This window comes from Lathyrus oleraceus, chromosome 6 (genome assembly GCF_024323335.1).
Source record: "Lathyrus oleraceus cultivar Zhongwan6 chromosome 6, CAAS_Psat_ZW6_1.0, whole genome shotgun sequence".
NCBI classification, from domain to species: Eukaryota; Viridiplantae; Streptophyta; class Magnoliopsida; order Fabales; family Fabaceae; genus Lathyrus; species Lathyrus oleraceus.
The window spans coordinates 300855930-300868904 of NC_066584.1; the positions used below are offsets into that span (position 1 = coordinate 300855930).

General features: G+C 33.7%; 2 protein-coding genes across 4 annotated transcripts; one reads left to right on the forward strand and one right to left on the reverse strand.

Annotated features, from left to right (window-relative positions):
* Window positions 1–561: 561 nt before the first annotated feature.
* LOC127097030 (COP1-interacting protein 7) lies at window positions 562–7240 on the forward strand. Of its 2 annotated transcripts, XM_051035546.1 has the most exons (14): window positions 562–577; window positions 662–1019; window positions 1565–1744; window positions 1916–2036; window positions 2117–2156; window positions 2272–2324; window positions 2404–2459; window positions 2728–2880; window positions 3008–3204; window positions 3318–4789; window positions 4956–5903; window positions 6262–6664; window positions 6783–6848; window positions 6981–7240. In XM_051035546.1, the coding sequence occupies exons 2-14, from the start codon at window positions 973–975 to the stop codon at window positions 7046–7048; spliced, it is 3804 nt and encodes a 1267-aa protein (XP_050891503.1). In that variant the 5' UTR covers window positions 562–577; window positions 662–972; the 3' UTR covers window positions 7049–7240. The 2 variants fall into 2 exon arrangements, with proteins under 2 accessions (XP_050891503.1, XP_050891504.1); XM_051035547.1 differs by lacking the exon at window positions 562–577 and having other exon boundaries at window positions 6265–6664.
* An 891-nt stretch (window positions 7241–8131) lies between these two features.
* LOC127097031 (putative protein phosphatase 2C-like protein 44) lies at window positions 8132–9905 on the reverse strand. 2 transcript variants are annotated; one of them, XM_051035548.1, is made up of 4 exons: window positions 9633–9905; window positions 9213–9497; window positions 8893–9136; window positions 8132–8807 (listed from the first exon to the last, which is right to left on the reverse strand). In XM_051035548.1, exons 1-4 carry the CDS (start codon window positions 9663–9665, stop codon window positions 8548–8550), a joined length of 822 nt encoding a protein of 273 aa, XP_050891505.1. In that variant the 5' UTR covers window positions 9666–9905; the 3' UTR covers window positions 8132–8547. The 2 variants fall into 2 exon arrangements, with proteins under 2 accessions (XP_050891505.1, XP_050891506.1); XM_051035549.1 differs by having other exon boundaries at window positions 8132–8795; window positions 9633–9901.
* Between the last annotated feature and the right edge of the window lie 3070 nt (window positions 9906–12975).

The following is a 12975-nucleotide window of genomic DNA, read 5'->3' on the forward strand; positions in this document are numbered from 1 at the left end:
ATTATCGATTGTTCCCTGTGACATGCATTGTAGGGCTACCCGTGCATAACTCTCTCTAACTACTACTACTAATTAATTATCTTAATGTTCTGTCCCTTTTTTCACACATAAAACACACATTATTATAAAATTAATTATTCCTACAATAAGAAACTAATAAGAGAAATGGAAGCATCAAGGAAAAGCATAACAATCTTCATTTTCAATTATTGACTTTTAGTGGCTTAGTAGTGATGAATGAAAAAGTCCATTTCTTCCATCATAACTTAAACATGTAGATTCCTTCTCATCCTCTTTACTCTTTAAGTATAGAGTTTTGCAACTATACTTAGATATCAAATTTTTTAAAAAAAATACTAATTTTTTTACATCAAAAATAAAAAAATAATAATTCAATGACATCATTTAATTATTTGAAGAAAATTTGCAAATTAGTCTTTAATAATGAAACGGACGCAAAGGTTACCAAACAATGGAAGAAGAAGGTAAAATGGTAATTTCCGAGACAACCTTGAAGCTACAAAACACAGATCTGTCACTCTGACCGTGTCACTGTCAAACCTCGGCGCTTCCAATTGTTAGTGTCTATTTTTATGTATTTCCATTTTTACCCTTATTCTCTTTAAATTCGTCATTATTTTATTTTGTCACATTCACACAGGTATTCGTTGGAGTTGGAATCCATAGAGGAAGAAGAAAATAAATAAATAATAATAACAATAACAATCTTTGGATCCTTTTTCTCTTTCTTTCACAATTTCAACTTAACCTTCTAACTCTCTTTTTTTGTTCCTCCTCAAACTTAACCCTTTTTTTTTTTCTTTTCTTCTATATATATAAAAATACTTTTTTTTTTCACTGAAACTGTTTTGGTTTTTTCTTTTGATAATCTGATTCTGAACCCTGTTGGTGGATTATTCGTCTAAGCTGTGTTGGTTTTTTTTTTGTGTGTGACTGAAAGTGAATTCTTCAATGAGGTTGGATTCGGCTGTTTTTCAACTCACACCTACTAGAACAAGGTAATAGTTCATTGGTCAATGGGTTTAATTGAATGTTTTGTTGAAAACTTTGAATTAATTAATGAATAGGTTTGAGTTTTGCAAAGGTGGAGTTTTCTTTTTTTGGATGGTTTTGGTGTACTTGGGTTTGTTTAAGGATGTTAATGACTTTAGGTTATTTCTTTAATTGGAAATAAGTGGATTATATAAGTTACAATTTTCAAGTTTGCTGGTATAATTGGAATCTAGTAACATGATATGGTTTTTGCAACATAAGTGTTATAAGCAAGTTTAATCATAGATTTTATGGGTTAGGGTATTTTGTATGTGATAAATTAGAAGTTTTGTGGATTTTACAGTGTTGTTGTTTTTATGATTAAGTACTAAATGCAAATTTTTAGAAAGGTGCACTAACTAGGAGAGATGAGAAACCCTTGTTTTTATACTTGTTATGATTTTGTTACTAATTGATTTATGTAAAAGCTGGATGATGAAAGTTACACATTGTTTGTAAAAACTGACTTATGTGTATGATTTTTCAATGTTTCTGCTTTTGTAAAAATCAGGTTTGACTTGGTTATAACTGTGAATGGAAAGAAAGAGAAAATTGCCTCTGGTTTGCTCAATCCATTTCTTTCTCACTTGAGGGCGGCTCAAGATCAAATGGACAAGGGCGGTTATTCAATTGTTCTTGAGCCTGATGATGGCAGTGATTCCACATGGTTTACCAAAGGAACTCTCGAAAGGTTTGACTTTTAATGTTTCGGTTTATTAATATGTTCGGTTTAGCTTCAAAAACGTTATCATTTGTATTATCGCATGATCTAGAATAATGTTTTTGAAGTACTTTTTTGAGTTGCTGTTGCATGTAATCTCTAGACTGAAGTTCCTGTCGTAAATCGTCTATGGTTTTATAGGTTTGTTCGCTTTGTAAACACTCCTGAGATATTGGAACGTGTGTATACTACAGAATCTGAAATCTTACAAATTGAAGAGGCAATTGCAATTCAAGGAAATAATTCTATCGGGATTAGCCCTGTAAGTAAAACATCAAGCATTATTGTATGGTTGGTTATCTTCTCGTAAAAGACTGTTTCAGTAATCATGTATTTCTACAGGTGGAAGAAAACCAAGCAAAACATTCAGAAAACACAGAAGGTACTTTTGAAAGAACGAGTTTATTTCTAATTATCATTGAGAACTACTAACTTGTATTCAACTGAGAATTTCAAGATTTAAATTTACAACTTATTAAACTTGCTGCTGTGGACAGGCAGGAGGGCTCAACATGATACTAACGAGGAGAAAGCGATTGTTCTTTACAAGGTTAATAGGTCTTCAATAATAAATGTCGTATTCATTTATTGACTTAATTTGTTATTCTAATTGTATGGTTATGTCTCAGCCTGATGAACATCTACCTGAAGTAAATGGAAACGCCACATCAGAAGGAAACTCAAAGTAAATTCCATTTTCTGATGCAATTAGAGACTATTTTCTAATTCATCCATCATAGCTTAAACTATTGGGACGAGTTTTTCTATACTGTTGTAAATTTTTAAGTAAAGCTCGGTTGGACTGAGTTTCTTGTTTCTCAGCGTTGCACATAACTATGATATGATAAAATATGCTGTTATTTTCTTAATTTGTTCGTTATCTATGAAGCTTCTTTTCACTATCTGAAGCAGATTATTAACATGTTTTATTCAATACTATCACATTTTCTCAGAGTTCAGCTTTTGAAAGTCCTAGAGACGCGGAAATCAGTGCTGCAGAAAGAGCAAGGCATGGCATTTGCACGCGCTGTTGCTGCTGGTTTTGAGATTGATTATATACCTGCTTTGATGTCATTTGCTGAATGCTTTGGAGCATCTCGATTGATGTAAGAGAACTCCGTTTTTTCATAAACCATATTGACCTTAATTGGTCAATTGTGTTCTCTCTCCCATTGACCTGTAACGTGTGACATTTGGCCAATCGTGCTGATATTGATTTTTGTCACTTATCAGGGATGCATCTGCAAAATTTAGAGATCTTTGGAAAAGAAAACATGAAAATGGACAATGGCTTGAAATTGAAGCTGCTGAAATGATGTCCAACCACCCAAACTTCACCGCATTAAATGGTTCTGGCATTATACTTCCCAATTCGCCCTTTGCATCCCATACTGAATTGGACTCGGAGAACAATGGGAAATCAAGTTCAGGTACCTTACAATTTCCAGAGCACTATGAACTTATGAATTTATGGATTCCTCAGAAGTTAATGTATAGAATTACAATAATAGCTTGTTTCACAATTTACTTTTCCCTTTTCCAGATGTGCCTCCAATGGACAGTCAAGGCCACCAAGATCATATGCATGGTCAATTTCCGCATCACATGTTCCCTCCTTGGCCTATTCATTCTCCACCAGGTGCTCTACCGGCCTATCAGCCATATCCAGTGCAAGGAATACCCTACTATCAAACATATCATGGAAACAGTCCATATATGCAGCAAAATTATTCGCCTATGGAGGATCCTAGACTAGCTGCTGCTCAAAATATGGGTTTTAGAAGGCATTCCATGGATAGTAGACACAGCAATACCGATTCAGAAGCATATGCTGTAGAAGCTTCAAAATCTAGGTTGCAGGATGAAGTGGATGTGGAGAGGGAAGGTTCACAGACAGGAGATCGACGGAAGAAGGGTAGCCGATCGGGTAGACAGAAATCTGGCATGGTGGTTATTAGGAATATCAATTACATAACAAAGACAGAAAACTCTTCTGGCAGTGGATCGTATTCAGATTCTGCTTCTGAAACTGATGAAGATATTGATAATCCGGAGCTTGTGAAGACTTCAAAAAGAAGGGGATCCAGAAAAGAATCTTTGAAGAAGTTGAATTCATCTGATAAGGAAGAAACGGACCATGTAAAGGATGCAGATGGAGGACACTGGCAAGCTTTCCAAAATTGCTTACTCAGAGATGTTGATGAAGATAGGCATGCCATTGACCATGACCAATTTGGTATGGAAAAGGTGGATGATAGGAGAAGAAAAAATCATGTTTCAGTCAATGACCCTTTAGTTTTGAATGGGCGGGAAATGCATGAAGTTCAAGGCAGTCGTTCAATAGATGATGCACAATCTTTGGAAGCAAATGGAAGAAGCGGCGGTTACAGGAGAGGTGCTAGTGATGATTTCATCGTTTCAAAACAAGAAAATCAGTCAGGTAATTCATATCCTTCCTCGGGTCTGGAAATTACCGGCAGTGGACTTGGTTATTCAAACGATAATTTGCAAAGGAAATTGTTTCACGACATGAATGATGATTCCTACATGTTGGAGCATAGATCAATCCAAGTCAATGATGCAGGAAATGTTGAGAGAAACATGATGGACATAGATTCTGAGTTCCCGATGGTGGGTCAAAAGAAAGAAAAACCTTTAAATGGGATCGACAGTTTGAATTATCAACTAGATGTATTAAGCATGATGCCGGAACGAGGAGCTGAAGGGGGGTCAATGAGTTACGACCCTGCTTTAGACTATGAAATGCAGGCCCAAGCTGGTGGTGCTTTACAAAATAAAAACAAAGAGGTATTGGCCGATGCTAAACCAGGATCTAAGAGGCCGGATAAGGAGCCAAAATCAAAAACTACTCCAAATAGTTCTGATAAAAGAAAGAGCGTCGGACCAATAAGGAGAGGGAAGCCTTCTAAACTTAGTCCTTTGGAAGAAGCACGGGCACGTGCTGAGAGTTTACGAAACTACAAAGCTGATCTCCAGAAAATGAAGAAAGAGAAGGTACTCACTCCTACTCCCGTAACACACTCACGTTTCTATGTCATACAATTAGCTTAAAATTGATGTGAAAATTGTTTACAGGACCTTAACATGGTTTTTTAGTTACATTAAATTGAAAAACCATTCATTTATTAAACAACAATGTTTCTTTCCTTCTAATATCTAGGAAGAGGAAGCAATTAAACGCATAGAAACTTTAAAGATGGAAAGGCAAAAGAGAATCGCTGCCAAGAGTAGCTCAGTCACTTCACATTCACCAGCGGCATCTCATGTTACAAAGAGACAAGTTCCTACAAAACTTTCACCAAGCTCTCATAAAGGCTCAAAATTTAGTGATTCAGAACCAGGGCCATCCTCACCCCTTCAAAGATTCCCCGCCAGAACTGCTTCTGTTGGTTCGGCTGATTCTTTGAAAACCTCAAAAACCAGCAGGTTGAGTACTAGAAACCACTTGAATGAAAACAAATTAAGCCAATCAGTGTCTTCTTTGCCTGAATCTAAGCTAGAGAAAAGTGATAGTGCAACAAATACTAAAGCATCGATGGCACGGATTAGAAGATTGTCAGAACCTAAAATGAGTTCCATTCCTCAGACTTCTTCGGTTAAACCACGTAGTACAGGAACAATATCAAAGGCTAAAGCATCTGATGGACCGGAGAGCAAAAAGATCTCGGCCATTGTGAATCATGATAAAAGCAAAATAGCAGCCCTTCCAGAACTGAAGGTTAGAACATCTAAAGCAAGTGGCACTGTACAAAATGTATCATCAGTGAAAGTAAAGACACAGAAGCTGAATGATAACAAATCTTCAACAAATTCAGAAGGTACCAATAGCATGCTGAAGAAAAAGGAAACGGGAATTTCATCCATTGATGATGGAGATGACAATCCTGTAATTGAGAAAACTGTTGTGATGCTTGAGTGTGAGGAGAAATCTTACGCGCCTGCTATTTTTGCCCCGATGAAAGAATATGATAGTGCTAAAGTGAAAGAGAAAACTGAGACAACATCCAATTATGTTGCCATTCGTGCTCCTGTTTCACCATTAAGCATGGACACAATAGATAAAGAAACCTCGGAGATCCAGTCACACCTGCAACCCATATCTACTGAGGTATGTATTCACAACAACTTACTAGATTCGATGAGAACAAATGTTCTACTTTCTAATAAGCATGTCCTGTTTTATTTTAAATAAGTTACAGTAAACATGAGTATTGCAAACACCTTAGATTCCAGCTATATTTCTTCCATATTGTTATATGTTGATATTATGTTTCCTATAATCTGTGCTTCATTAATAAAAATGATGCACTTCAAATTCCATACGCTTGTTGTAATATGTGATATAGTACTATGATTTTGGATATAATCACATGCGTAACTTTGAAGAAAATGTACTTCAAATTCTACATGCATCTTCTTGGATGAGATGTGCATTGGCTAATTTTGAATATACTATCTTCCAAAAGCAGGTCAAAATGTATAATACAGAAAAAGAGCCTTCAAAACCATCCAGCATTAGTATTGCTGAGGAAGCATATCGTGCCCCATATGCTCGAGTTTCTTCTATGGAAGATCCCAGTACAAGAAATAGTGAGTATGGCAAAGCAGCTCCCACAAGTTTAGAAACTGCCGCAATTGGTGCAGACACTGGTAAAGCACGTGTGTCTGACATCAGGAACTCAACACTTGAAAAGATTCCTGAAGCAACCGAGAAGCCTCATGTAAAGGAAGCACCAAAAGGGTTCAGACGACTGCTGAAGTTTGGGAAAAAGAGTCATAGCCCGACTACACGCAACATGGAATCAGATAATGTCAGTGTCGATGGTTCTGAGGCAGATGAGATTGGAACTAACAGTTCCTCTAATGAAGGTAATGCTTTCATCAAAGTCATCAGCAGATTAAAATTGTTAGTTAAACTAAGTCCTACTTTTTCGGTCATATTTATGTGTGCATAAACTGAGTATCAAATTTTTCATGTCATCTTCAGTTAATACTTTAAAGAATTTGATCTCTCAAGATGAAACTCCCACTGCCAGCACAACTCAACAAAAGTGTAAGCACTCAATGCATGCTCAATTTACTAAGTGAACTTGAGTCAACTTTTCAGATATCACTATCCTTTTCGGTATAGTATAGTCTATATAGTAGTATTACTGATTTGAATATGGTTGTGGTTACTATGCAGCTTCACGCTCGTTTTCGCTGTTATCACCATTTAGAAAAAACAGTGAGAAAAAGATACAGATGGCTTGATAGAGTGGATGCTGTTATTGGTAAGGTTGATGCAGTCACAGGCTGAAACCCTTTACTTGATATATATTTTTTGGTCCTAAATGTGAGGAGGAGGAAAAGATAACTGAAGTATGTATTGCTGTGAAATTTGATCTTTGTATATTCATCTAACATTATTCATATCCACAAGTGATTAAGGATGACATTTTGTTATTTTCTTCTTCTTTCACTGGAACAAATATTTGAGCATTTTTGTTTTGTAAATTCGAAATATCTGGAACATATGAAGTGCTTACCGCATTTTTCAAAAGTCGAAAGTGTTAACTAATTGATCAAAATTTATGTTTTTCATTTTATTGGTTAAAAATGGTAATATAGTTTTTTTTAAAGGATTTTGGGGGGTGGGAGGTTTGGGATGGGGTAGCAAGTAGATTCTTCCTCACATGGTTGAGGCTTTTTCCCCTCTTTTTTAAGATTTGGGTGGCCCTCCACATTTTGGATTTGGCTGACATTTATGATATTCTTTCTTGTCTTTAAATTTCTTTGTTTGTTATGAGCATAAACTACAAGAAATCTCTTACCCCACAACTACAAGAAATAAATATTGGCTTGCTCAGAGAAACAAACAATCCTCAAAGGCAATTAATACAACTGGAATTAGTATTGAGATTTACTTTACATTTCATTTTTAGATGTTTGAAAGTGATTCTCTGGGATAATTAAACATTGTGCCAAAATCTGTTTGATGATAAATTAGCTATAAATAGTTATATTATATGTATCTTTTTGGTCCCTCATAAAATAATGTCAAGTCCCGCCGCCACTTATGTAGCACCGACACTTCTGAAAAAACACGTGTTTGTGTCGGTATCGGACACTTGCACCGACACTTAAAATAACATTTAATTTATTCATTTTTTTAAAATTATTACTGGTGTCACGTGTCCGTGCTTCATAGCCTGCCTCTGTGCATTTCACGTGATATTTTCTGTTATATAACTGTTGAAGTCAATGGAATGTGTAGTGATATGAACCATGCAATGTAAACAAATAACATGACTATGACTATGATCAATCAATAGTAAAGTAATAAAGTGTCAGTGATGTAAGAAACAATTCTGCATTCAAAGTGTTACTCTATCAGGATTGCAATATGGTGAAACTTTCACCATAGAAATCATTTCTGGATAGCGGCGTATTCGACCCATATGCCCCAAATGTGTGATAGGATAGCGTATAGCGGGATGCCTGTTAATGTAAAATTAAACAAATAATTCAACTCATAAAACATTCATAAGCAAAGCACACGCGAATCTCTTGAAGTGTATTAACGACTAAGAAGGAAGGGGGGGATTCTGGGATGGGAACTGCTTTGCTCCGCTCCGCTATCCTGCTATTTACTCTATAGTTGCTGCTATAGTGTTCTGCATTGCTAAGGCTCTTCCCATAGCAGTCGTCCTCCGCTCCGCTAAAGCGGGGTACCGCCGCTATTGGCCGCTACTGACTACTCGGATGAAACATCAGTCAAAGCGAATGATTAAGCATGAGATGTTACTTTTGCTCATCCTATTTAAAGCTTCATTTGCCAAGCATTCAGCTGCTTCTTGTGGATCTTCAATGTGACTTATTAGACTCACAGCCTCTTGGTTCTTCATTACCTCCCATATGCCATTGCTTGCTAGTATCAGAAATTCAGTATTAGAATCAATACTCTCACTTCTGATCACAAGTTCTGAGCTGCTAGAATGCCTCGTAGCTACACCGTTTCCTGATTCATATGCTAGGAAGTGAATAATACTTCATCAAAGTCAACATTCATTCTAAGTTCTAACAAAACCAAACACATATTTTTTAGTATAGAATACCTGAAAATATTCTATGAGACCAATGTCTTTTGGCTGATTGTTGATATGTGTCAGTTTTCTGATGAGCCATGCCATCTCTACACACAACAACTCTGTAATTTCCTATATTAGCTATTACAAGTTTTTCTCCATTGATCACCATAACAGATGCTGAACCCATTCTAGATGTCTCTTCTCTCATCTTTGCCCTTACACCAACATAAGCTCTCTTCATCATTTCTTTGCTTTTTCTCCATATTTGAGCCTAAGTTAACACAATGAAAGCATTAGAATAGATCTAGCTTATGAGATAATCAAAACAATAGTTACTCAAAGTACACCTCTTGAAGCTTCTTTGAAAAGAAATGAGACTGCATGTACTTGGTAACCTTGTCTCCAACCAGTGGATCAAAGATTCCAAAATACCACAATTCTGTTTGATCTATTTGCTCTCTTTGTACCACTATAGAATCAAAATCTGAGTAATCTGAACCATCTATGATCATATGATGCTCCACCACTTGATAACCATGTGTTACTGGTGTCATCCATGAAGGCTTCTTTGCTGGCATAAGCCTTCTCTTTCTGCCTAGAACTCTTAGCAGAAACCTCTTCAACCTAAATGCCTGTACAAATAAGTAGTTAGATTAACTCTATATCCACACGTGTCTGTTTCAGATACTGACACGTATCAGACACGATACGATTTGAAGTGTCTTGCTATAACAAAATTAGTAGTTAACAGAAGAACAATGGCTTACCTTGCGCCTGAGATGAAGATATCTGATTCTCATGTTGTTCACACTACTGTTTGATTAGAACTTGAAGGGAAGAAATCTTATATTTGCAGAAGTTGACTATATAAAAGTTAGTAAATCAAGTATAGGTGTTGAGTAAGAAATGGATTGGCCTTATTTTAAAAGGGCACATGCAGAATCTTGAATAAGATTTTGACCATAAATAAAAAACTTAGACTCAAAGATACCCTTCAGAATTCCTAAGCTACTAAATTTTTGAAATAACCAAAACAATACAAAAAAAGTTGAATATGAGAATAATAGAAGAATAAATAAGTGTAAACGGCAAAGGAGAGAGAAAAAGAATTTGGTGGAGAAATGACAAATGGCACATGAATATTCATGGTCTTTTGGTTACTTCATGAAGTTGCTTCAAAATTCAAAGTGTTGAACATGAGTTAGTTTAACTTGAATACTATTAATTAGGTGTCAATATATTCATTTACTTTTTGAGTTAACTGCGTGTATATATAATACAAGTTGAATCTTCACTTACTTTTTAAGCATTTTTTTGTCTTAACCCATAAATGATATATATGTTTGGTGGTTTGATTTAAGATAATTTGTATAATTGAAAATTTGGATGTTGTGGAATAAAAGTTACTTAGCATGCTGCTAGTTCAATGTAAGTTGCCATAGAAAGTATTTAATGATTGTGCTCTTTAGATTAGGGTTTAAAATATTCAATAGAAGGGAAATCTATTCAATAGAAAGTATTTAATGATGTAGCATTCCGGAATTTTCCACCATCTCTCCTCGTCGTCACCCATTATTTAATTATTATTAAGATCAACAATATCAAAATCGGTAGTTTTATCAATGGAAGCATCTCAAAAGTGTAACAATCCAAGTAAAATCAAATACTCATTATTTAATAATTATCAAGACAAATAATAAGTACTTAGTTGAGCATTTTAGGGTCATAAATAAAATAAAATGAGACATCAAATAGAATAAAATACAAATCAAATTTTTATTATCATAATGGAAAACAAACTCCTGTATGCAAAAATTATCTTAAAGCTTTAGAACCCGGCTCGAATGACAATGAGTAATAGAAAAGATAAAATAATATATTCTTTATGTTTTGCAATAAAGATTTTTTCTACCTTGAGTGAAGATGAAGATCGAAATAGAGATCAAGTAATGTCTTTAAAATGAGGTGTTTGTGGTTATATGAAAAATAAATATTAGTATTTGAAGAAATGATGATTATTTTAAAAGAATGTCTACTATAGACCGCGTTAATATCCTTTTAATTTTAAATAAAAGAATTAAATTTTTAACAAAAAAAATCCACAGACAAAACCAGCTTTGTCCTGCCCTCAACCCATATTAAAAATGGATTAGACGAGAGTGGACAATTTAAGACACTAACCCAAAATCTCGCACCAATCTATTAAAAATATTAGATTAAATGACCAGATCCGACACATTTTACCACCCCTATTTGGATGGAGTCCTTTTTGTGTAATGAAATATTTGAGTATGATTTTTTTTAATAAATATCTATAGTTTATATAAACTATCGATTTATCTTTTTATATTTATTATATCTGTATTTTTTTAAGTGAGTCCTTTATATATTTTTTCTCAAATTGTCTCTCTCGCTTTGTTCTTTCAATGAAAACAAAAACGGCTACTTAGAACATGTAAATAAATTTTATCAACACGTATATATTCAAACTTTTATATAAGGGTCACCCACATATTCATGCACTCTTTAAAAACAAAAACAAAAAACCTTTATTATAGTGTAATTTAGTTTTAGCTCCAACAATATCCTAGTTTCTCTTATTTTACGATTTTTTTTCATTTTTTTTGTTACACCTACTCATTACCAATATAATCAAAAGGATTAAGGGGGTGTTTGTTTCGTGGATACAAATATTATTCCCGGGAATATGACATTGGAATTCACATATTCCCTTGTTTGTTTCAAGTTTTGATAGTTTATGCCTGGGTACTTTTTATTCCCAGGAATATGTTTTGTTCATAAATTTCTCCATTTTTATTCCCATGTCAAATGATGGGAATCTTATATTCCCATGGGAATATAAAATAACCAACCATAACTTCCCACTCTCATGTTATTTTAACACATTTATTTTTAATTTTTTAATTTTTAAAATTTAATTAAATAAAACTTAAAAATATTCCTAGGAACTTTATTGATTTTGCCAAACACATTGATGGGAATAAAGTTCCTGGCAATACTATTCCTAGGAATGATATTCCCGGGATTATAATTTTAATCCATCAAACAAACACACCCTAACAAATGTAGTTTTTTGTTTTGTTTTTCCATTCCATAATTAGAGTGTGCGGTTATTTCCAACAGTGCACAGTTGTGCAAATATATTTTAAAACAACTTAAAATAAAAAATGGAGTATAGTTTTTGCGGTCTAATATATTTTATTTTCCATAAATATAACTTACGTTTTTATATATTTTTAATATAAATATCATTTATTTATTTCAATCATAAAATATATTATATATTAATATACTTTTTATATAAATATATACTTTTTATTTAAAGATCCTACATAGCATTATCATATGTATCTATATATAAAATAAAATTCTCAAAATATATAATATATTCATTTTTTATGATATTTATGTTGTTATGGACATTCTTAATATCTTCAATAATTTTAAGTAAATTTATTTATAAAATTTTATATTAACAATATTTTTATTTAACATGTATTCATGTACTCAGGCCGACTAATTATAAATAAAAAATATAATTTTGAAAACCAACACTTCACTGATTTATACCGTAAAAAAGTGAAAATTGATTTTAAAATAGGGAAACTAATTATGTAGAAATAGAAAAGATATGAGGATCAAAATTATAATTTAAATTAAAAATATAAAAAAAATGAAATTGATTTTAAAATTGGGAAAATAATTATGTAGAAAAAATACGAGGACCAAAATTATAATTTAACTTAAAAATATTAAAAATATTCATACGGATTGAGGTTCAATTCTTCATCTCCCATATCTGATAGAGAAGGAAAACATGTATAGAATTAGAAAAGGTTAAAACTCTCTTTCTCTTTTTAAAAACAGACGTTCCAACCGTTTTCTCAGCCGCTTAAGCTGTAAAGTAAATGATATTCTCGTGCTCACTGAGAACTTTTTATCCAAATAACCCTAATCTTCAAAAAAAATCCAAAATAACTCACTTTTCAGATTATTTCCCAAAATACCCCACTTTGAAGAGAAGGCGCCTGCTCTTAAACTTAGAGAGGAGACATCAATTGGATTGGCTAGTGCACCTAGTGCTGCCAA